This window comes from Typopeltis vanoorti, chromosome 13, assembly GCF_054136105.1.
Source record: "Typopeltis vanoorti isolate ZY-2024b chromosome 13, IOZ_Tvanoo_1.0, whole genome shotgun sequence".
Lineage (NCBI taxonomy): Eukaryota > Metazoa > Arthropoda > Arachnida > Uropygi > Thelyphonidae > Typopeltis > Typopeltis vanoorti.
In genome coordinates, this window is record NC_143561.1 from 13104502 (window position 1) to 13130417 (window position 25916).

The 25916-nt window shown below is 34.4% G+C and overlaps 1 protein-coding gene across 2 annotated transcripts in view; it reads right to left on the reverse strand.

The window, feature by feature from the left end:
• Positions 1–262: 262 nt before the first annotated feature.
• The window catches only part of LOC150099939 (protein meiotic P26-like), a 277051-nt gene continuing 251397 nt past the window's right edge, over positions 263–25916 (reverse strand). For both annotated transcript variants that reach the window (XM_090402559.1, XM_090402558.1), the window contains one exon: positions 263–3658. In XM_090402559.1, the coding sequence (XP_090258685.1) occupies positions 3044–3658 (615 nt within the window). In that variant the 3' untranslated portion in view covers positions 263–3043. The remainder of the gene's footprint in view (positions 3659–25916) is intronic.

The window sequence follows — 25916 nt, forward strand, 5'->3', positions numbered from 1 at the left end:
CAGTTGGCTTTTGTTGGTCAAAGCACTTTTTACCCTGTAAACAGGTAACAATCATACACTACGTGAAAGATTATTCAAATAAAGTGCCATATTTCTGTAAAAGAAAAAAAGCCAACTATCATGCCATGGATAATGTCTGCATAGTAGTTAAAAAAAAAAAAAAAAAAAAAAAAAAAAAAAAAATCCATTCAACATTTACAAATATATTAATCTAATAAAAAAAAAAAAAAATCAGAATATCATAGAATTTTAAATATTTTCATATTAAACAGAAAAGACTAGGTTACATAAATATAAAAGTAATATAATTCAACATTTAGCTCTATGTAAAAACAAAGGGTCATGTTGAGAATTATGGTAAATATCTCAAGTTTTAAACATAAAAAAAGAATTGCAACAAAGTTTGTTTTTATTTTTTTTTTTAAATAATATATTTTGGAAATATAAAGTAAACTCTGAGCAAACTGCAAAACTAATCTCCATTAAAAGTAAAAACAAAGCTATCAGATCAAAAAAAAAAGGGGGCCAATTCTTTTAACACTTTGAAAAAAGTAATCCCATAAAACAGTGCATTCCTGTATTCCTAAATTTCTGTTATGATTCTCAAAAATATGCATATAAAAAAGTCTTTAGATACAACAGTTATATATTTACCATACTTCGGTGCTAAATTTTTACTCCAAATGCTTAAAATTTCACTTTTCAAGGATTTTCTCTACAGTTCAGCAACAAACATGAAATGCATGATACTTCATGATCTAAACCTGTCAATGAGTCCAAACTTCAACACACAATAGTATATATATTTTTTTTAAACTTGACCATGTATTTTAATTTTTGTAAATTATCGGCAAGCAGTAAAAATACTGAACAGTGCAAAAGAAACAAATTTTGTTGCATGCTATAACAGCATCTTTACTGTCATTGTTAAAAAACAAAATCTGATAACTTCCCAAATTCTACAGAACTATAAACATATGTAAGTGCTGCCTATTGTGACTAGATTTATTTGAACATGCCTTCTCTTCTTTGTATCATACTGAAAGAGGCTCAACTTGGAATGTTAAGAAAAAAAAAAGCTAAAAATGTAAAGCAGAAAGCTCTCTTTGCTTTCTGTTTTTTTATATTATCTGTACATATATATAAACCCTAAACTCCATAAAACTAAATATAAGAACAAAACATGGTCAAGTTTTGCAATGTGCAATAACATTCCAAAAAAAAAAAAAAAATTTTTTTTTTCTTTTTCTATTTTATTCTTCATAAGGTCTAACCACAGACATCTTGTCTGCAACCCTTTAAGTTAATCTTCAAAATGTTAATCTAAAAACTATACAAATTTTATGGCTGCTTCTTTTCAGCCACACATGAAAATATCAGTTGATTGACAAAATAAGATGAATATATTAAATATAGTTGTATATGAAAAGGCATTAAAAAATAAAGTAATACCAAATAAACAGCTACTAGTCAATAAGAGGAGGGATGGGCAGGGGGAGAGGAAAGGGGGGGACAAATATGTGCATTCCTGCAGTGCTCCCTAAGTCAACAGACACACACGCCGATGCTGGTTAGTAAAACTGATTAACCAAAGTAACCTGCCATGCAAAAATAGCTTTACATGTACACTCACTCTGCTTCTATATCACTTTTAAAGCTCAATCATGCAGTTTTTCAAAACAGCACATTGGTGTGTGGGAAGACTAAATTTCAATAGTTTAAGCCCCTGATGGGAGTTCAAAAAAAATAATAAAATAAAATAAAAATAAAGATTAAAAAAAAATTACACACCCAGTATAAACAGCCTAGGAGAGGTGATTTTCCTACTCCTCACTGTACCTAGTACAGAAACACAAAACTTATTACTGGAATTAAAATGAGAACCACTGTCTCAACTGGGTGTATCCTTGGCACACAGTACAAAATGTTAAACAGTATACACAAAGCCAGGAGGATCTGTTTAAATAATAATAATAAAAAAAAACATTGAATAATATATCAAAAACATTCCATTGTAGACTAGGCACCTGTAACTCCAAAATTATGGATATATGTATACATATATATATATAATATATATTTTCCTAAAAAGTGTAAAATTTCATTTTTAAACTTTAATATGATGGGATACAAAGAATATACAATATTAAGATATTTTGGAACAAAATACAAAGTGCTTTGGAGAGAGAGATATAGGCACAAACAGTGTAAAATGGACAGATATTACAAGATTTGTTGAAGCTGCTGTCACAAAAATAGTCATGTACAGTGAGGTTCAAACAAGACATTTCCTGAAGAGTGCTGTTGTTGTTTGAAAAAGTGAAAACAGAAATTATGCATCAAAATATTAATATTTAAGTACCAACAAGATACCAGACCCATTCTCCTCCAATTGCTTTTTCCTTTTTCATACATACTAAGTAGATCATTATTCTAAATCTTTCAACAGATATATATATATATATTTATTTATAATGTATATAATAATTTGCAACTTCCAGATAACTTGTTAAAGCAGTGGTCGGACAGTATACTAGGAACACTACGAAAGTAGGCAGCATGCCAAGATGTGAAAAAAAGAAACAGATGAAAGAACTGTGAGCAAGGCAACAACATACTGTTTATCACAGGCTTCCCTACCGCGGAATGACCAATTCCTTTATAGTTATCTACAATAAACTTCTGAATCCTTTGGCCTGCAAACTGAGGATATTTCTGACAGGGACCTGGTTTGTTGGTTTCCCAAGTAATTTACAGTGAGGATAGCTATATTGCAGGCCTAGCCATCTACCATTTGCTATTTTCAGTTTGCTAGGAAACCAAGGGGGAGGGATGGGGAAAAGGAAAAAAGGCACCTGCGTCTAATTTCTAGATATACACAAAAATGACAATTGCTGCATGTTGATACCTTTTTGCTAAGAGCACCTGTACTTTCACACTCATTACTGGACAACTAAGTGTAATCTGGTCTAGATATGTATATGAGCTAAATTGTAAATAAGCCTCTCCCTACTGATTTATGTCCTGATTTTTAACTAGCTACTCACATAATGTACAAAGTGTTCAAAATTAACACATGATGATTGTTTTTGGCTAAGGTAACCACATAACCTTCAGATGTGATTTTCAGTCCACAGCAGCGACTTACCTTCACATAAGGACACTCAAATTCTGACAAGACTGATCCATCTCTAGAGAAGACCACAACATGGAAACGGTTCCCATGACTATCACCAACAAGTATGTCTCCTGCATCACTGATATCAATACCATTTGGAAAATTAGTAAGATTTTCACAACCAATACGACGCAAATACTGGCCCTCTTCATTAAACACAATTACACAGTGTCCTTTAAAATCACAAATATAGTACTCCTTCCCGCTGATGGCAATGTCAGAAGGTTCTCGCATGTACTCGCTGCAGTCAAACCAACGTAGTAAGTCACCAGTTTCTGCAATTACAAACACAGTTGGAGACACGCTGTCTACAGCAACAATGTGACCTTCACTAGTTATGGCAAGGCCAGCTACAATATCAATGTAACGAATAGCAATCTTCCTTAAAAAGTGCCCAGTCTTAGTAAAGATCTGCATTCTGGAACGCTCATTACCTCGATCGCAGATGACAAACTTCCCTGAACTTCGAATTACTGCAACCTACAATGAAGAAAATAAGGAATAAATACCAATTCTTAAAATGTGTAGGAAATTATTTAATTGCAAGATAAATCAATTATTTAATTCCAATAAAGTAACACATGCAAAGAGAATAATGCACAGAACACTTCCTTGTAAGCTGAACAAAGTTTCTCTCCATTGCCAAGCTAGACAAATATTTGTACTTAAGCAATGAAAGTTTCTGTTCTTGGATGAATACAAAGTATTGCAACAGTTGTTATTCTCCAAAAAAGTTCAAACAAAACTCAAGAGACTTGATATTTAGGAAATGATTATCTCAATGCAGTACTCATATAGGCAGGCCAAAATGTGGAATATGAAGACAAAGTTAGACAAATTACCTTAAGAACTTTCAAGTATAGTAATCTACCATTTATCCAACATTCAAAACAATAATCCTTCAATTAATTGAACCCTGCATCAATACATTTGTTCACATTGTTACAATCTAAACTTGTAAAACCAAGATCTTTGCCCATCTGCACAATTTCTGTGAAGATTTCCTCTTTCTGTGTTGCAAAGGCAACAAAGTCCTTTGAACAATGCGGCAAGATATGCCATACGGCTCTCATGTTGCTTTGAGTCACCTCTTGCCAAGATTCATAAATATTTTGAATGGCATCTTTTATGTTAAATTTCTTAAAAATTCACTCAAAGTCCAAGAATCTTCTTCTGCTGCAGCTTTAATAGCTTGACAAAAGTTCGTCTTAAATAGTAAGCCTTGAAAGTGGAGATAACGGCTTGATCCATTGATTGCAGAATTGATGTTGTGTTTGGAGGGAAAAAATGAATCTTGACATTTTCATCTAAGTCAGTCAATAGAGTTGGATGGCCTGGCGCATTGTCTAATAAAAGCAAAATGTTGAAAGGAATATCATTCTTTTTACAATACCTTTTAACTTCAGGGCAAAAACAAGTTTTAAACCAGTCTTCTAAAATTGAACAAGTCACCCACGCTTTTTTATTCGAAGGCCAATGAACAGATAAACTGTTCTTTGTAAAGCCCTTAAGAGCTCTTGGGTTTTCCGCTCAGTACACTAACAGTGGCTTTAATTTTAAATCACCTGATGCATTACCTCCTGGTAAAAGTGTCAATCGGTCTTTTGACACTTTATACCTAGCTTGCATTTTTCCCTTCTCTGCTAGAAATGTGCACGATGGTATTCTTTTCCAGAACAAGCCAGTCTCGTCAACGTTAAAAATTTGATCATCTGTGTAGCTTTCCTTCTCAATAAGCTCCTTCAATTCATTGGGAAATAATTCTGCAGTTTTAGTGCCAGCACTTGCTCTTTCACCTTGGATTCTTACGTTATGGAGTCCCATATGCTTTTTGAAATTGGAGAACCACCAGTGACTTGCTGGTTGTACCTCCTTCATTTTTGCTTTCATTTTCTTTCATTTTGTCATACAGATTTGTTGCTTTTGCGTGGATTATCATTTGACTCAAAGGAATCTTTTTCTGATTACAATCTTCAATCCAGATCATTAGAAGGTGTTCCATATTTTCCGTTGTAGAAGATCGATTTCTCGTGATCACTTTTGACATATAAGAAGCGGGGCTCATTCCAGGTCGTTTAATCTTTTCTTTGCTCTGAATAATTGTTCGTACAGATGACTCATTCATTGAATTCTCATATGCTATTTTAGCAAATGAAGCGCCATTCTCGTGACATTTTATAATTTCAAGTTTCTTGTTTAATGTCAACCACTTGCGTTTTTTTTGTTACTCCAACAGCGTCTTCTTTGTTTTGTCTCTTTTCACTCATACTTAAATAATAAAAAAATATCAAATACTAATATTAACATAAATAATAAAATGCCGCAGGGAAAGAAAATGTGTCTACGTGAGAGCCAATCGAATAACTACTGCATAAACGTGGCTCTCGACTGTCACTTGTGGCGGCCGGGAGTCGCTGGTCAGTGTTGACAATGTTAGTGTAATAATAAAAATTTTGTTAGACCAAAACCCGCGTTGTTCAAAACCGCACTATACAAGGTATTCCTATACTTTCATTTCTGGAAATTTTCTGGGAGGATCTGAAAAAAAGCAACTCACAGTAAACATAACCTACGAAGCAGAACTGCAAAATGGCCAAAACTTGAGGCAGAACTGAATACTTGGATTTTAGACCACAGAAAAGCGGGTTCAGTGTCAACAAAAATGATTATTCATCAAGCGAAAGCGATAGCCATTAACAGGGATCAAACTTTACTAGATCAACATCATGGTGTTCAAAATTCATGAAGAGAAACCAGCTATGTATGCAGACTAAAACAAAAATATCACAAAAGATGCCAGCTGAATATGAAGAAAAAATTATCGAATTTCATCGATTTGTTATTAACGCAAGAAAACGAGAAAAGTTTGAACTTGTGCAAACAGGAAACATGGACAAGGTTCTGCTGACTTTTCATGTGCCCTCAAACAAAACTGTAGATTCCAAGGGTACAAAAAGTGTTACCTGTTAAAGCTTCGGGGCAGGAAAAACTCACTACATGGTTGTTTTATCCTGCTCTGCTGATGGGACAAAATCAGCCACTATTGATTTTTAAAAGGAAGACGCTACCCAAAGAAAAACTGCTTAAAGGAGTGTTTGTACGTGTTCACGCAAAAGGCTGGATAGATGGAGGAGGAATGAAGTTATGGATAGTAAAATTTGGTTTAGGTGCCCTGTTGAAGAAGCCTGCCCTTCTAGGCTTCTTCTATGAGAATAAAATTGATCCCTAGTATGGGATCAGTTTCGTTCTCACAGAACAGAAGATGTTAAAAATAAACTCGAGGAATTGAAAATTCAGTTAGCTGTAATTCCAGGAAGTCTAACTAGTTAGCTTCAACCTTTAGATGTCTGTATTAATAAACCATTTAAGAGATTTATGAAGAAGTGGAACAGTTAGATGCAGTCTTCAGATTTTGAGGTTATGCCATCAGGAAGAAGCCTAGCATTTCGCAAGTTTGTCAGTGGGTCAAAGCTTCATGGGATGCTGTGAAAACTGAGACAGTGATTAAATCATTTAAGAAGTGTGGCATTAGTAATGCACTGGATGGTACAGAGGACAATTTGTTGTATGAGGACTCAAATTCTGATTTAGAAAAGGTTTCAAGTGACTCTTCATTTAGCTCTGGAGATGAATTTCTGGATTTTGACAAAGTAAATTAAAAGGTGGGTACTCTTTCCTAGTTAATTAGGTATTTGTTGAAAGTAGACCTACTTATTACTTTATAATTGAAATACTGTAAATTCATTATAATATTCAGTGATAAAGTTTTTTTTCCTAAAAAATGTGTTCAAAAAAAGGAGGGGTGTCTTATAGGCCGGCAAATATGGTAGTTATTTTTATCTAGAATCATATAGATGGAGTGACACTAACATCAGAATTGCAGATTTTTACTCTTGAGTTTTCTATCTAGATAGATGTTATACATACCATTCTCAGACTTTGCACAAATGCTGAGGTTCCACAAATTATATTTGTCCTTTCACCTATTTCCTTCTGAAACTCGATCCATGATTTTACTCACAACTATACACTGCACTCTTCCTTCTCAAACAAACTGTAAACTGCACAAATCCCCAAACCAAAACTTACAGAATATCAACTTCTTCCCTACATCTAATCAAACACTCTTCAACAGAGATTCTGATAACCTTGTTAATTTCAATACTAGTAAGCAAAATTCTCTAATTTCTCACAAAACTTCTCTTCCAGTCTTACTTTCGACAACACCCAAACTGCTGGACAACGTGAGGTTTGTCTTATTAGGATAACTAACATCCAATCTATCTTGGCATAAACATATCACTAAGATCACCTTGTCAGCATCTACTGTATTAGGTTCTTTTCTGCTGAAGGTATTACTTAAGCTCTGAACACCTATTAATTCTATACAAATCACAAATCTGTTCAACCATTAAATAATGGTTTCACATTTAGGGTGGTACCCTTAAAAATACTTCACTCAGTAAGAAAGAGCAATTTGGTATTGACTAATGACTCACTCATTAATTCAGTCTATTTTTTGACACAGATGTTCATTTTTGCTCTTACTTTTTGCATCTATTCCCATGGTCAGTATTCATCAGTAAACCCCCCTACCCACAATAGACACCAAATATTTTATGCCAGTTATTGCTGAGAGTAGCTAATTTGGAATGCTCACTTTTTCGAGCCTCATCAATACCATATTCTTACAACTTATGGTTTTCCAGTGATCTACAAATACCATGTGTGTTCCAATGTCAAATTCATGATGTTTTTCCATTAGGATTTTTAATTTAAAATTGAGTCAATACATGACTGTCTTGTTTTTGTTCTGAATGGGACAAGGATAGCTTAAAAACTTTAATGCCACAAAAAAAAAAAAAAAACCGACATAAAGAAGCTTCTGTGGCTGTCAACTTGTCACTTGTCAACCTTGGAGAATCACATGGAGAGAAAAGACAAGGAATAAGAAAAGTCTCATTAACTATGTTATTGTTGATAATGATGTTTTCTCCCTGGTGCAGGACACCAGTGTACAGAGGATTTGAAATTGGAAGCGATTACTATTTAGTCTTGAGCAGGATAAAATTGAATTTCACATTAAAAAGAATAACATGTAAGAAAGTTTTAAAGCGAATAAAAGTTGAGCAGCTCTCAGATGTGACCTGTAGACTAAAATACACAAACATTATTGAAGGAAAATTGAAAGAGTTTGAAAACAGGAACCAAACCTTGGAGAATCAGTGGCAAGACTTCAAGAAAACCCTGATTGATTCAGCTAGAGAGGCATAAGGTGAGGTTTTCTGCAAGGATAGAAAAATCAGAACTCCATGGTGGACACAGGAAGTTAAAGAGGCAGGGAAGGAAAAGAAGAAATCATATCAAGAGTTCCTGGCAAATAAGTCAGCTTTTGCTCTTAGAGAATACAGAGACAAATGTAAGAAAGCAAAACACTGTAAAACTAGCTAAACAAAAGTCATGAGAGGACTTTGGCAAGAACATAGAAAATAAATATCAAGAAGGTGGTAACATATTCTGGAGGTTGTTGAAGAAGCTTGGAAATGGAGGAAAGCATGCTGTAAAAGGAGTTAGAAATGATAAAGGTGACATGAAAACAGGAGAAAAAGATATCCTTGAAGTATGGAGTAATTACTTCGAAAAATTGCTAAATGAAACAAGCAGTGAGAGCACAGTGGTAAAAAACACTCAACAGGCATACAGTCAGGAATGCATATCCATACTTGAAGTAGAAAAAGCCATCAAAGGCTTGAAAGGTGGAAAAGCAGCAGGAGTAGATGATATTCGACCAGAAATGCTGAAGTATGGTGGTAGAAAAGTCTTATAGTGGCTGCACTGCATAGTTCAGAAAGCCTGGACAGAGGGACGAATTCCCGATGATTGGAGTAGAGCTCTAATAGTATCCATATATAAAAAGGGAAATAAAACTGAATGTGAGAATTACAGAGGTATTTCCCTACCGAGTGTTCTTGGCAAGATGTATGTAAGCATACTTGAGAAACGATTGAAAAGAATTGTGGAAGAAAAGCTTGGTGAAGAACAAGCTGGATTCAGGTCAAATAGAGGCTGTCAGGATCAAATCTTCACTTTACGACAAACAGTTGAGAAAGCACGGGAATATAACAAAGATCTGTATTTAAGTTTTGTCGATTTGGAAAAGGCATATGACAAGGTGCCAAGAGAGAAGCTATTCAATACGCTACATTTATATGGTGTCAATGGGACATTATGTCAAGCAATACTTAGTCTTTATTTGAGTTGTAAGTCAACAGTTAGAATTGAAGTACAGGAAGATGGTTTAATGTTAAATCTGGTGTGAGACAAGGATCACATAATGAAGGAAAGTGGTATTAAACATGATATCAGAATTGGTGATGTTAATGTTAGCTCTTTGCTTTATGCAGACGATGTTATACTTCTAAATAAATCCACTACAAGTTTGCCAGATTCCCTGACTAAATTGAATAACTGTTGTAATAGATATGGTATGAAGTTCAGCAATAAAAAGACAAAGAAATGAAAATAGGTAGAATTGTTGAAAATGTCAACTGTGTTGTGAACAGAGAACCTGTGGAACAAGTAAAACATTTCAGCTACTTAGGCACTATGTTTAGTGAAGATGGTAAATTAAATATAGAAATAAATAGAATCAGCAAAGCTGGTATGGTGGGAAGTCAATTGAATAAATTCATATGGAATAAGAGAGAAATTAGTCAGAACACTAAATTAGCTGTATACAAGACAGTGTTCAAACCAGTTTTAACTTATGGATCTGAGAGTTGGGTCAGAAGTAAAACACTTGACGAAAGACTAGAGACTGCAGATATGAGAGTCCTGAGAAAGATTAGAGGCATGAACAGATGGCATCAATTGTAATATCATATTAAAAATGAGGATATCAGGAAAGAACTTGGCATTGTCAGCATCCAGGAATGCATTAGCAGAGTTAATCTCAGGTGGTATAGTCATTTAAACAGAATGGGTGAGGAAAGATTAGCAAAACAAGTGTTCTCTGCTAGGTTGGCAGGAAAACGACCCAGAGGAAGACCAAGATATAGGTGGATTGATACGGTACAAAGTGCTTTAGACGATAGAAATATAAGATCTGATAATGTTAGAGTCTTAACAAGTAACAGACTGATTTGGAGGAAAATTGTAGATAGGAAGTTAGTAATGATGTAAATTTTTCATGTAGTACTATCATATCCTGTACACTCCTTGAGGGTACATGTCAGGAATTTGATGATGATGATTTGATGAAGGCAGACAAAGCTTAATAGCTTAAAGACATGCTGGTCTCGCAGCATCAACAGCAAATAGAATTGTAAATGATGTGTAGCATAAAGAAACTTGAAAGGATCACTTCTTTAAAGTCAACAACAACAAAAAAAAAATCCTCTTGCTATTTATGACATAAAAAAATTAACTACAAGGATGTAAGACCAAATAATCCAAAATCTTATTATGCTAAGCTTAATGACAGTTCAGATGAAGGCAAGAAATCTCTTTGAAGACATAAAATTAAAATATCCAATCAAAATCAAATCAAAGACTAAGAAATCAAAATTTGTCAGGTCTTTCTGGCAAGTAATGTTTTGATGGTTTGCTAGATTTAACAACGGTGCTGGTTTTCATTTCAGAGAGAAGAAACCACCACCCCTTCAGTCAATATCTCTTAATAATTTCGTAAGGAAAGTTGAATGACAAATTAAAATTGTTTCATTTTTCTATTTTCTTATATTATTTTATACTGTGCTACTTTCCATCAATAATTACATACTGAAATCTAATTTATGTGAGTATCCTGTGAATAAAATTAACAAAAATAACCTTTAACATGTTCATGTCAGGCAGTGTCTGCACATGCATAAACTTCTATTAGGAACTAGCTTTAGCATATGTATACTGATGTAAAATCTCTTGTGGTGAAAAATAGAAATATTTTTCACCTAGATTGATTTTAAATAGGCCATAAAATACTTATAATTAGAAATGTATGTAACCTAATGAAATGTAATAAATTTTGTAATATAATGTTAGAATAACTGAATGTAGAACTACAAGCAATTGTAACCAAAAAGATCAGACTGGATTAGGCTAGTAAACTGAAGGTCAAAAACAGTCTCCAAGGTCACGAATTATATGCGTTTTTTTTTTGCTGCCAAAATCTAATGTAAACGTGGGTGATAAGGGCACTTCAAGTAAATGCGGGAAGTTTCTGAAGGAAGACCAAGGGACAGCCAATGATATAAAAGGCAAAGATCAAGGGGCGAGAGCTCTCCCATTTTTTCTTTCTGTGGCAAGCTTTGAGGAAGGGAAGAGTTGGGGTCCCACAGGCAATAGTTCTGGAGATCATGGGGAGTTTCTCTGGCAGTATTACAAGATATTCTTCTGTGAAATTCTTCAACGAATGTACCGATCCACGTATATGCTGATTTGTAGCAGCCGATTCCTAACATCGACGAAGAAATTCATTAAAGTTACAAGGAAGGAATTTGCAGACGACTACCATCGGATAGTGTCCAATCACTGCCGTCGAGCAAGATTAAAAAAGGAATCAGTGGAATTCACCCTTAACCCTTTTGGATTCAAGACTGTACAATGAAATAGTGAGCTTGTAAGTAGATTGTTTTACAGACAATAGATGCTGATTCTGTTTAACTAATGGCATAATGTGTTGAAGAGGTCAGAAAGGGGAAAGTTAGTTTGAATGTGTATAATAGAATAGTGTAATCTTGAATGCTTAGAATGTATGTAGTATAATTTTGCCTTTTATTAGTTATAATAAGAGTAAGGTTATGTGTGCTAAAATCCATCTACGTGTCTAATAAGTGTAAATAATCTCTTTGTCTAATGCTTTAAGTGAGTTGTTTTAATAAATGTGTGTGGAGAATCAGGCATGTCTCATAACTTTTGTATATAAATTGTCTGAGTTAAAATAAACATGTTTGTGTGGACAAACTTATGCGTTCTTCGTACATGTTGTTTATTTTTTAACGGTATATATTAGAACACAGAAAAATAAGTAAATAATTAATTTATTAACTTATTGCAGATATTTCACTGGTGATTATAACAAGCATCTTCAGAGCACAAAAACACAGTTTGTGACAATATGCGAGACTATAACAACATGGTGTAATCAACTGACTAGTTAAACAAAATTGTAGCAGCAACACAAAGACTAGAGTCCTGATTTTGGCACCCTCTGTCTGAAAAAAAAAAATTGCAGCTATCACATAAGACTACAGTCCTAAACAGAGAAAAAAACAGGTACTAGTTTTTTCTTAAGATGACTGTCTCCCAGATTTTATGCAAATTTATACAGCCATATTTGTTGAGATTTGGAGTGTGTTTCAGGGCTTCTGTTGCCTCTAAGAACAATCTCTCCAACTTATAAGAGCTTCTGTGCAGTACTTTTGTGTTCTTCCAGTTGATCCTGTGTGCAGGGGTATCCAGAGCATGGTCTGCTAGGCCCGACTTGCCATAGTGATAATGCCGGATGTATCTTTTGTGTTCACTGATGCAGATGTTCACAGTTCTTCCTGCTTGACTGTAGTAGGCTTGATTACATGAGCAGGGTACTTTGTACTCCTGGATATAATAAAGAGGGAATGCTGTCCTTGGGTGAGCGGATAAGGGTTGCTAATTTGCCACACGGTCTGAATGTGGTGCGTAGTTCATGTTTATTAAGAATTCTTGAAATATTTTCGGATGTGCCTTTAAAGTATGGGATGGTGATTGTTTTGTTGTAGTTCTCTGTGGTGGATAGTGGGAGGGGTTTCTTAGGAGTGTTTAGTATTTTGTTTATCTTATGGGGATTATAGCCATTGACCAAGAAGGTGTGGCGTAAGTGAGCCAGTTCAGCAGCAAGAGCATTGTCATTGGAACAGATTGCTCTCGCTCTGTGGATTAGCATTTTTAAAATGCCATATTGTTGAGAAGGGTGATGGTGTGATTGTTTGTGTAAATATCTCCCTGTATGTGTGGGTTTTCTAAAAACTGAAAATGGTAAGGAACCATCTGGAAGACGTGTGATCAGTGTATGCAGGAAGGGCAAACAGTTATTAGCTTGTTTTTTTCTCTGTTTAGGACTCTAGTCTTATGTGATAGCTGCAATTTTTTTTTTTTTTCTTCTCAGACGGAGTGCCGTCCATCTGAAATCAGGACTCTAGTCTTTGTGTTGCTGCTACAATTTTGTTTCACTAGTCTCTTGATTACACCATGTTGTTATAGTCTCGCGTATTGTGACAAACTGTGTTTTTGTGCTCTGTAGTTGCTGGTTATAACACCAGCGAAATATCAGGAATAAGTTAATAAATTAATTATTTACTTATTTTTCTGTGTTCTAATATATATAGTTAAAAAATAAACAAAATAAACATGATTGGTTTTAATAAATTTAGTTTAATCCTTTATCCAAGCATGAGCAAACAAACTTTGCACCTGAAAGTATCTTCAGGACTGGGGTAAGGTGGTACAACACCAGGGCTCTCCTTGCAAAGGTGGAGCAAGCTACCAACACTCCTATCTCAGTATCTCTCATAATGCAAAACATCTCCTTGCGGATATGTCTAATGTTATGCATTAAGGGAAGGGCCACAACCCAGACTAGTTTCGACCTTTATTGAAGTCTCTTCAGTGGGAGCCAGGTCCAAGTGGAGATACCAGGCAGAAGCATTAGCAGGTCATCTGCTAATGCTTCTGCCTGGTATAGATCCCTTGTATAAATATAAAATCAAAGTACTAAATATTACACTGCTGCTGCATTAATTGATCACATTTTGAATTTTACAAATAAAATTAAATTTTTCAGTTGAATTTTATTTGTAAAATTAGCATTTGTGAAGTGTCTTGATGATATAAAATATCTCAAATGCAATTCTGATTTCAAGTTATATATATATATATATATATATATATATTCTCATATTGATCATTTTTCTTGACATAAATTGCATGTTTTCTATATCTAATGAGTACATTAGCTGTTATACGTATTTTCTGGATCTGAAAATTTGAAAGAGGATGTCAGGACGAATGCGTTTAGTTAGCTGTTATGTTTAGTGCTACAATAAATGTGTTTTGCTTGCATGCATGCATGCAGCAGTCTGTAGGAGGAGAGCAGTTTTCCAATATGAGTGTCATTCCAGTTGTCTTTAAGATAATTGTTGCTAAATATAGTGCATAAAACTGTAAATGTCTCTATATTGCATTTAGTTATAAAGGCTACTTGTTTTTCTTGCTTCTGCAGTATAGCATCTGTTGAGGATGAAATGTTTTTCATCGCATGGGAACACTTTTATTCCAGCCTTTGGAAACAGACAGCAAAAATTTATCTACTCCTGAATAAAAATTAATACTTATATGTATTATAAGAAGTGGCTGATCTACAACAAAATACTAGCACATGCAAAATATCTATTATTGATAAGAGAAGAGCTACTAACACACGCATGCACACACAAAGTAATGAATATAGAATTTGTTAAAGGGTGGATCCGATAATGATTGGAAATAATGTATCCCCTATTACTGTGTAAAATGAAATACTGATCCTCAGTAAACAAAAGAAAATTCTTAAAAATGAAGCAAAATACACTGGGTGTACAAAAAGAAATTTGTCCAAAACCTAAGAACAAACACTATTTCTAAAGATTAGAAGTGCAAATTCAGACAGATCAGCTTGTGAGAATTTGTATAACTGATAGTTTTGAGTAGAAAGTGGATATACATTCAAATTTCTGAACTACATGCAAAGGGGGTCACGTGGTAGCACTCAACAGGATAAAAGGCAAAAAGCTGTACTAAGCGAATTGTGTTTGAAGGAAGAGTTTTTTCGTGAAGGAATAAAGTTACAAACTTGGATGTCTTGAAATGTCTCAAAGACATCAACTAGATGTTGGAAGTTATTTTAACTTGGTTAGACTATAATAAATTTAGTTTAATCCTTTATCCAAGTGTAAGCAAACAAAGTTTGTACCTGAAGTATCTTCAGGACTGCGGCAACTCATGGTAAAGGTGGAAAGTGGACCAAGCTCTCATCACTCCTTGTCTCAGTATCTACCATAATGCAAAGCACATCTCCATGCAGATATGTAAAATGCTATGCATTAAGGGAAGGGCCATTACCCAGACCAGTTTTGACCTTCACATTAGGTCTCGTCAGTGGGAGCCAGACCCAGAAGAAGATGTGCTTTGCATTATGGGAGATACTGACATAAGGAGTGATGAGGGCTTGGTCCATCTTCACCATGAGTTGCCTCAATCCTGAAGATACTTCAGGTACAAACTTTGTTTGCTTACACTTGGATAAAGGATTAAACTAAATTTATTATAGTCCAACCAAGTGAAAAAAAACTTCCAACATCGTTCTCTAAATCCAGAGTAATTTAACAATAAGGTGGTACACCTTTTGGCAATTCGTATAGGTAAATATCACTTCTCCATTGCTTCTACCTTAGTACCACCACTTCTGGATCTGGCTCCCACTGACGAGACTTCAATAAAGGTTGAAACCAGTCTGGGTAGTGGCCCTTCCCTTAATTCATAGCATTATACTTGTCCACAAGGAGATGTGCTTTGCATTATGGGAGATACTGAGACAAGGAGTGATGAGAGCTTGGTCCACCTTTATCACGAGTTGCCTCGGTCCTGAAGATACTTCAGGAGCAAACTTTGTTTGCTTACACTTGGATAAAGGATTAAACTAAATTTATTACATCATCTAGATGATTTCACTCAAGGAATTATTGGAAAGCTTGAACAAGGCTGCAGAATTACTGACATTGCCAGAGTTTGGAATCTTACAAAGCATTGTATTCAGGCTCTAGACAGCATTTCCTAACCAATAGAATGTGTTCCAGACGTTTGCTAAGAGGTCGCCCTCATTCTACCATAGGAACAAAGACAGATTTTTGGTCATAATAGAAAACATAATCAACACACCACTGCAGATCAACTTGTAAGTCTGCTCAAGAACTCCTGAATCACTTGGTGCTAAGCTTGGTGCTACATTGTGAGAGCTGCATCACAGTCTGCAGTGGACATATTCTATGCTAAAATGTCTCTCCACATAATTTTCTATAAGCACTGTACATTAATTCCTGAACTACGTTCTTAAGAATTTTGTAACTTTTGCCAACATATTGCAACTTAATTTGTATGAAATTTATAGCACATTTTTTGTGTAACATAATTTATTAGTATGCTGGCAATAAATTTATGTCCACATTTGGCTGTAAACATGAAAATTTTTTCATATACAGATAAAAGTGTAGTTCATCCTTAGCTTTTGGATAGCAGTGTATAAATAAAACAGAAAAATACACAGAACAAGCACAACAAATTTTACGAAATAATTTGATGCTCTACCAAACTCACATGTATTCCTGCCACACCTAAATGAATTGCCTGATCGGCTGTTTATGTTTAGATATTTATACTTCGCAAACAAATCTATTCCTCTCTCCTTGTAAGTTTGCTTTTCTTTAATTATGCCATCATAAATTCACTTATGCATGTCTAGAATTTATAGGATCATGTGCTATTTGCTCCACCTAGCAACTTACAGGAAATATATATAGTATCACAAATGTTAATTATTGATAATTCGTTTGCCAGTAATGAAAATATTGCTACTCTCACGTTCTTTTCTTTACAATTCCATTCTCATATGGCTTATTAATGATAGTTCACATATTTTTACCTTTGAGTAATTCAAATATACCAACCAAATATAACATTCTCCTTCATTATCGTTTTCTAATATATCATAAAAGTTTATTTTTCACTTGGTTAGACTATAATAAATTTAGTTTAATCCTTTATCCTAGTCTAACCAAGTGAAAAATAAACTTTCAACATCTTTCTCTAAATCCAGAGTAATTTAATAAAAAGATGGCACACCGTTTGGCAACTCCTATAGGTAGAGATGACCTTGCTAATGCTTCTGCCTGGTATTAGACCTGGTATCACTTGGGCCTGGCTCCCACTGAAGAGACCTCAATAAAGGTCGAAACTAGTCTGGGTAGTGGCCCTTCCCTTAATGCATAACATTATACATATCCGCAAGGAGATGTGTTTTGCATTATGGGAGATACTGAGATAGGAGTGATGTTATCTTGCTCCACCTTTGCAACAAGTTGCCCGGTGTTGTACCACCTTACCCGAGTCCTGAAGATACTTTCAGGCGCAAACTTTGTTTGCTCACACTTGGATAAAGGATTAAACTAAATTTATTATAATATATCGTAAAACACACACTGTCCCCCCCCCCCCATACAGATTTGGTTGATTAAAGAACTGTCACAATACACAGTATGTCTGACGAAGCATGAAATTTCCACAGGTCACATTTTTTGAGGAATTTTTCATGAATTAGCTGACATTGCATATTTAATATATGCACTACAGGAAAACCTCGCCTAACTCGAATTCAATATGAGTGATAATCAGTCAGCGCGACTGAGTGAAAGGATACTTTTTTTCAATTTTAAGTGAGTGATTAATCAGTTGACATAATTATTTTTTTTATGTTAATGTTATGTGAAATTTTCTGTCACCAATCTGCAGCAAGCAGAAAATCAATAAGAGATGTGAAAATGGCGCAAGTAATACAATGACTGTGCAAGGCCTGGGATACAGCGAGTCTACAGTTCAGACTATATTAAATAAGAGCAAAGAATACAAAGAACAAGGAAAGCTGCTATGGCTCTTTTTAAGCATGCAGATCACCTGAAATAGAAGCCATTTAATGATCAAGATGGAGAGTCTTCTGTTACTCTGGATTATAACCAAAAAAGAATATCCCTTAGTACAGGGAATATTCAGGCAAAAGCTCTCAATATTTTTACCTCATGAAAGATACCAAATTTCAAGAGAATGAAAGCTTTAATGCATGTTTAGGATGGTTTGACAGTTTTATAAATGGAGCTGGACTGCATAATATAAGAACTGGGGAATCTGCTAGTGCTGATAAAGATTCTGCAATGTGAAATATGCCAAGTTACCTGAAGAATTGCAAAGGATAATTCAGGAGGGTGATTATGATGATCGGAAAATATTCAAAGTCAATGCAACTGGAAGCATATGGCAACAAAAACTTTCCTAGCTAAAACTGAAACATCTCAATCAGGATATAAAGTATCTAAACATCGTATTTTATTTTTATGCTTTTATTAGGAGGCAATGCATAGGCTTTAAACTCAAGCGCCTATGTTAGCTTATTGTGCACAAAATCTAGTATTATTGAAGAAATCAGCATAACTGGAAAAGAACTTGGATTTAATGCAATGGATAATGAAGATGTGAGAAACTTGCGCGATTCCCATTGAGAATAGTTAAGCAAGAATAATCTCCATCAAGAAGAACAGCATGCAAGAAGAAGATGAGGAATGTGAACAAGAAGAGAATGTTATGACTAAAAAGATAACTGCAAAAGGGTTAGATACAGTAGGAATTATAATTATTCCTACTGTTTATTGTATTTGCTTAAACCAATTTTGCTTAGCGTGCATTAATTGAAAGACTAATTAATCGTATTAAGTGAAGTTTGCCTGTATTAAGTTCTTTAATAGACAAATATTTCATTTATAGAATGATTCTAATGTACTAGACTGGCTACATGAACATTCAAGTAGGAATGCCAATTCTACATCAATAAATGTAAGCTTTCACACTTTGGAACTCAGAAATGTAAGGCTGTATATCATCACACTGGAGGTGTTTCTCACGGGAGGTGATATAAAAACAGCACAAAGAAATGCCATTATAGTAAGAAGAACATTGACAAGGTGGTTATTTCACTGTGCAAGGCTTGATTAGACCACAAACAGACTACTTGGTACAGATTTGAACACCTAGATTTCAAGGAGAGAAGAAAGCTCTGGAAAAGTTTCAGAACAGATAACAAAAGCAGTATGAGGTTTGTGGAATAGAATACTATAACGATAGGATCAGGATGAAGAAATGTAATTTGCAGAGTTCGGTAAACAGGCAAAGTAGAGGTGACATGACTGAGAAATTGTAAAGGGGAGCTTACCAGTATTGGATTCTGAATGAAGAGAAATTTAAATTATTAATACTCTCCTCAGAATCCAACATAATTCACCATGGCAAAGGCTACATTTGTAAATATTATTTAATGTAAATCACTTGTTTATAATTTAATATTCATATAACTACCTTTAATTTTATCTAATATTTAATTATTTAATCAAGGATATATGTATTAATAATGAAAAGACTGTATTAAATATTATTAAGCTATTTTATTTATTACTATGTTAATATAAGAATTTCTATTTGATAATTTAACTGCGCATTAATTGAAATGTAAATATTCTTTATTTATTCCTATTTGTAAAAATGTAACATTATGTAATAGCTCAATTTTATTATGTTTTGTTTTGTTGTCATGGAGACGCATGTAAGAAAGCGAGTATGAGTTTTGGAACATCACGTGAGGAGAAGGTTTATTGAAAAGAGTTTTAGAAAGAAATCACGAGAATAATTTAGGCGGGAAGAACGGATATATAAGCGATGAACGCTGAAATTATTAATTGAGAGAGAGAGAGAGAGAGAGAAAGGAGAGGATTGGTATTAGGTTGGAATCGAAGCATTCGGGAATCACAGTGCGATAATAGCGAGTCGGCAAGTCACTCAAGCAGCTAAACAAAGTCTATTAGTTGAGAGGCGGTTAGCTAATAAGTTGAAGAATAACAATTATAACTACGGAAGACAGCTGAGTGACTACTAAATAGACTAGCAATACTTGAGTTGAGATTTAATTTCAGGGCCGACCTGTCAAGGACACACAGAATCTTGAAATAAAGTATCGAGTAACTAGGGAATAGTAGAGGCTGTAAAATTGAAGTTTATCGTTAGCTGTGTTTAGAATTGTAGTGTCTAAAGAATTAATTGAATGCCAGAAGAGTGAACAACTGTGCATATAAAATCTCAAGTTAAGGAATTATTGTGTGTTGCCTTATTTCATGAGTGATCAGTAGTACTTTATGCAACAACGTTTGTTTATGTGTATTGTGACCAATGATTAATTCAGTTATTGCTTAGAGGAATTATTTAATGAGTGCTGTATACTGTTTAAGTGTTTACAGTAATAAAAAGTGTTTACGTATAAGTAGGTGAAGAAAAAAAGATTATCGGTAAGATTATTCCAACCGTTAATATTCCTATACAGAGAAGTGTGAGAGTTTCATCCTAGAATTTCCTTATACTAACAGTAACTATTGAGGAAGTTAGCTAAAGTGTAAATCTAAAAGTGTTTGTTTGTGACGAGGTATTACTGCAATTTTTGCTGTATTTGGAACATAAGGAACTGTGAGAAGACTGTATTATAGAGATAACAGATTTACCATTGTATGAGTTGAATGATTGAATTTACCTGAGGAGTTAAAATGTTTGTGATATCTTAATTACTGATTTGAATTTTAAGTGTAAAATTTGTGATTCTAAATTAAATGTTTGTTTTTGTTTATCTAAAGTTGTATTTTGTCTGAATCTCTTTTACTGCACCATTCATAAAATATTCGAACCAAAGCGGGTAAATTAAGTTAGTTAAATATACTCGGCCAGTATATATATATTTTAAGATAAAATGAAAGAAGATGCCAAAGGAATATCTGTACACGGAATGAGAATTAACAATCTGAGATTTGCAGATGACATTGTTATTATTGAAGAAGACGAAAGAGAACTACAAAAAACACTGAAACTGTTAAATGGGGAAGGGAAGAGATTTGAACTTGTTATGAACTTTTAAAAAACAAAGACAATGGTATTTGGTGAGAAGAACATGAAACAAAAGATACAAGTGGATGGAACTGATATAGAAAATGTAGAACAATTCACATATTTGGGAAGTAAACTGACATATGACTTGGACTGTAAAAAAGAAATAAAGATCAGGATTGCAAAGGGAAGAACAAATCTGAAGGCCATGGATAACATCTGGAAAAGTAAAGTGATCAGTCTGCAAACAAAACTAAGAGTATTGGAAACATGCATCTTCAGCGGTGTACTGTACGGATCTGAAACGTGGGTAATAAATAAGGAATCAAGAAAAAGAATTTTGTCATTTGAAAGAACTTGTTACAGGAAGATTCTAAGAATAGGATGGGTACAGAAAATCACCAATGAAGAGCTCTATCAGAAGATACAACCAAAACAGAATCTAATGCAGAAGATTATAAAACGGAAGCTGCAATTATTTGCACACATCTGTAGAATGAGTGAGGACCGGAAGATAAAAACATTTATGTTTGGTATTTTGGATGGTTTCAACAGAAGAGGTAGACCATACAGAGAATGGATAGACAATATAAAAGACTGGTGTGGAATGGGTGTACAAAAACTGCGACACTGTGCACTGGACAAAGAAAGGTGGAAGAAGATAGTGAAACAGGCTTCAGACATCAACGGGCAGTGAGACCATGATTCGTGATGATGATTTTTCATCAATTCTTGAACTGATTCAGATGTAGAGTGGCGCAGTCTTTAAATATAAATTTTCTCTATATTTGAATTAGAAACCAACTAGCAACTTATTATTTTGTTTAAGAACATCATAGTGACTAACATGTTGGATCCAAAGTATAGATTGAGACGAAGTAGGATCCAACAACAACGGACTGGAAATCCGTTGGGGTCTCCGCGCACAGGTTCAAATCCTGTTGGCTGCGCCATTTTGTTGGATCCTACTTCGTCTCAATCTATACTTTGGATCCAACATGTTAGTCACTATGATGTTCTTAAACAAAATAATAAGTTGCCAGTTGGTTTCTAATTCAAATATAGAGAAAATTTCTATTTAAAGACTGCGCCACTCTATATCTGAATTAGTTCAAGAATTGAAGAAAAATCAACCTTCAACTATTTCTCCTTAAAATATATACTGGCCGAGTATATTTAACTAACTTAATTTACCCGCTTTGGTTCGAATATTTTATGAATGGTGCAGTAAAAGAGATTCAGACAAAATACAACTTTAGATAAACAAAAACAAACATTTAATTTAGAATCACAAATTTTACCCTTAAAATTCAAATCAGTAATTAAGATATCACAAACATTTTAACTCCTCAGGTAAATTCAATCATTCAACTCATACAATGATAAATCTGTTATCTCTATAATACAGTCTTCTCACAGTTCCTTAAGTTCCAAATACAGCAAAAATTGCAGTAATACCTCTTCACAAACAAACACTTTGAAATTTATACTTTAGCTAACTTCCTCAATAGTTACTGTTTAGTATAAGGAAATTCTAGGATGAAACTCTCACACTTCTCTGTATAGGAATATTAACCGTTGGAATAATCTTACCGATAATCTTTTTTTCTTCACCTACTTATACGTAAACACTTTTTATAACTGTAAACACTTAAACAGTATACGGCACTCATTAAAATAATTCCTCTAAGCAATAACTGAATTAATCATCGGTCACAATACACATAAACTTTGTTGCATAAAGTACTACTGATCACTCATGAAATAAGGTAACACACACAATAATTCCTTAACTTGAGGTTTTATATGCACAGTTGTTCACTCTTCCAGCATTCAATTAATTCTTTAGACACTACAATTCTAAACACAGCTAACGATAAACTTCAATTTTACAGCCTCTACTATTCCCTAGTTACGCGATGCTTTATTTCAAGATTCTGTGTGTCCTTGACAGGTCGGCCCTGAAATTAAATCTCAACTAAAGTATTGCTAGTCTATTTAGTAGTCACTTAGCTGTCTTCCGTAGCTATAATTGTTATTCTACAACTTATTAGCTAACCACCTCTCAACTAATAGACTTTGTTTAGCTGCTTGAGTGACTTGCCGACTCGCTATTATCGCACTGTGATTCCCGAATGCTTCGATTCCAACCTAATACCAATCCTCTCCTTTCTCTCTCTCTCTCTCTCAATTAATAATTTCAGCGTTCATCGCTTATATATCCGTTCTTCCCGCCTAAATTATTCTCGTGATTTCTTTCTAAAACTCTTTTCAATAAACCTTCTCCTCACGTGGTGTTCCAAAACTCGTGCTCGCTTACTTACATGCGTCTCCATGACAACAAAACAAAACATAATAAAATTGAGCTATTACATAACGTTAAATTTCTACAAATAGGAATAAATAAAGAATATTTACATTTTCAATTAATGCACAGTTAAATTATCAAATACAAATTCTTATAATATTAACATAGTAATAAATAAAATAGCTTAATAATATTTAATACAGTCTTTTCATTATTAATACATATATCCTTGATTAAATAATTAAATATTAGATAAAATTAAAGGTAGTTATATGAATATTAAATTATAAACAAGTGATTTACATTAAATAATATTTACAAATGTAGCCTTTGCCATGGTGGATTATGTTGGATTCTGAGGAGAGTATTAATAATTTAAATTTCTCTTCATTCACAATCCAACACCAGACAGATAACCGAGAGGTCAATCTGGGAAGGTGTATAAAGGTGTGGTGCATAAAAGAGTGAGACATGATGTGGACATTAGCTGAAGATCATTAATGCATATGTGGAAGTACAGAGCCCTAATTTTTTTTTTTTTTTTTTTTTTTTTTTTTCATGGAGAATGGTTGGCAAATGGAATGATTGCTGAATGAGGTGATGAGTGCACGAATATTGAATCAATTTAAGATGAGATAAATAAAGTATAAGAGATATTGTCTGTTAGATCACATCTCACTAAGATCACATCACATCTGAATTCCAGAAGTTGTTTATATAATATTAAATAATCTTCTGATGCTTTAATTCATTGTCTTCATGTTCCGTACGATACATAAAGTTGTGAAATTAAATGTAAAAGAGGACAACACTAACTGAATAATCAGGAAACGAGTCATCCCTTCGTATTTTTCAGAATTACGTAAATATTTTAACTTTTTTTTTTTTTTTTTTGTCTCTCTGTTCTCCAGTTCACATTGAAAGTGCTATATGTATCCTTTGCTAATTCTGTTCAAAAATTTCAATATAAAGGAGTTTGTTCAGTGTACCGTTTGTGAGATGCATGCTTTGAGGAGAGCAGTTTGAGTCTGGTTAGACAATGAAAGTGGAGTGAATGTGTGCAGAAAGTTTAAGGAATGTGAAGATTTAAAGTGTGTTTCAGGCCATGAGAGTGATATCGTTGTTGAAAGTCAGAATGTAGAAAATAGTGATATCTGCATGGTAGTACCAGATAGCTGCAAGAGCGGCGTTGAAAGTGAGAATGAAGGTAAAAATACAGAACAAAGGAATGGATTAACGGATAATAAAACTGATGCAATGAGCGAGATCACACAGTTGCGCGGAGCAATACATAGGGCGAATCGGCAGCTGGAGCACTGGCAAAAATGTTTACCCACATACCAACTAATAAACAGCAAAAGTATGATAAGAAAAATAAGCGCATGATGGTGAGTGAAAAACAAAATCAAAGAGCAAGTTTTATACGGAGATTCTTTAGTAAGAGGTGTGATAGATGAGAGTTTAACTAAATCATACCAACCTGGTGAGAACATTAAGGATGTAAGCGAGTCTATTAGAGCACAAAAGCAGAGGGTGAAAGAATTGATAGTAGTAGCAGAAACGAATGATTTGAAAAGAGACAAAATGGCTATGAGAGAGGATTTGAAGGAATTATTTTGAAGTAGCAAAAGAGAAGAGTGAAAGAGTTAGGATGGTGAGTCTGTTCCCAGGGTATGACAGTGAAGAGTATAGAAGGAGGGCCATAATTGCTAATGACTTTATGTGCGGATTATGCAGGAGGAGTGGTGTGGAATTTGTGGATGTGTGGAGTGAGTTTCATGGGCGAAAGGATTTATATAAGATGGATGGTTTGCATGGGGTGCTTAAGGGTCAAAGCTGTATAACTGAGAGGAGACCTCCACATAGACTTTAAAGGAATGCGGAGAACCGACCAGGGCTTCTGACCTAATGTCCAATCCTTACCTTCTCGTGGTGCACCCTGTTGGGTATCTACTTTGATACTGAACGAACGAGGATGGGCTGGCAATTTGGGATTTAGCCGACCAAATTGTATTCTTATTGGTTAAACCAAAATTAAAAATGATGGTACAACATGACAAAATTTCATGCCGGCTGGGGAGTCGCCCGGTTAAACAAGGCCCCCGTTGTCTTCGCCAGGGAACCAGGGCGAACAGCAAAAAGTCAGCTACTGGAACAAATCTGAAAACAAACCCCAACTCAACATCACCAGAGTTAAAGATCGGTACTATCAACGTAAGAAGCCTGAATGGCAAAGAAATGGAGCTAGCTGAGGAATTAGATAAGTACCAGATCGACATAATAGGGGTGACTGAAACAAAAAAGACAAAAACCGGGGATATCTTTCTGAGCAATAAATACAAAATGTTATATTCAGGCAATGACAATCAAGGAAAAGAAGGAGTATCCATAGTATTCAACACAAAATATGAGGCTAATCTTCTTGAATGGCAGTCAGTCTCGAGTAGAGTAATGTGGGCAAATATGAGAATGGAGAACTGGACAATGAGACTTATTTGTGTCTATGGTCCCACAGAAAGTTCTACTAAGGTAGAAGTGGAGGAATTTTTGGAGGCTTTAGAAAAAGAAACTGACACAATGAGAAATGAAAAGTTTGTCCTTGTTGGGGATCTAAATAGCAGAGTAGGAAATGATTGTGAGACATACAAAAATATTTTGGAAAAATTTGGAGAAAAGAGC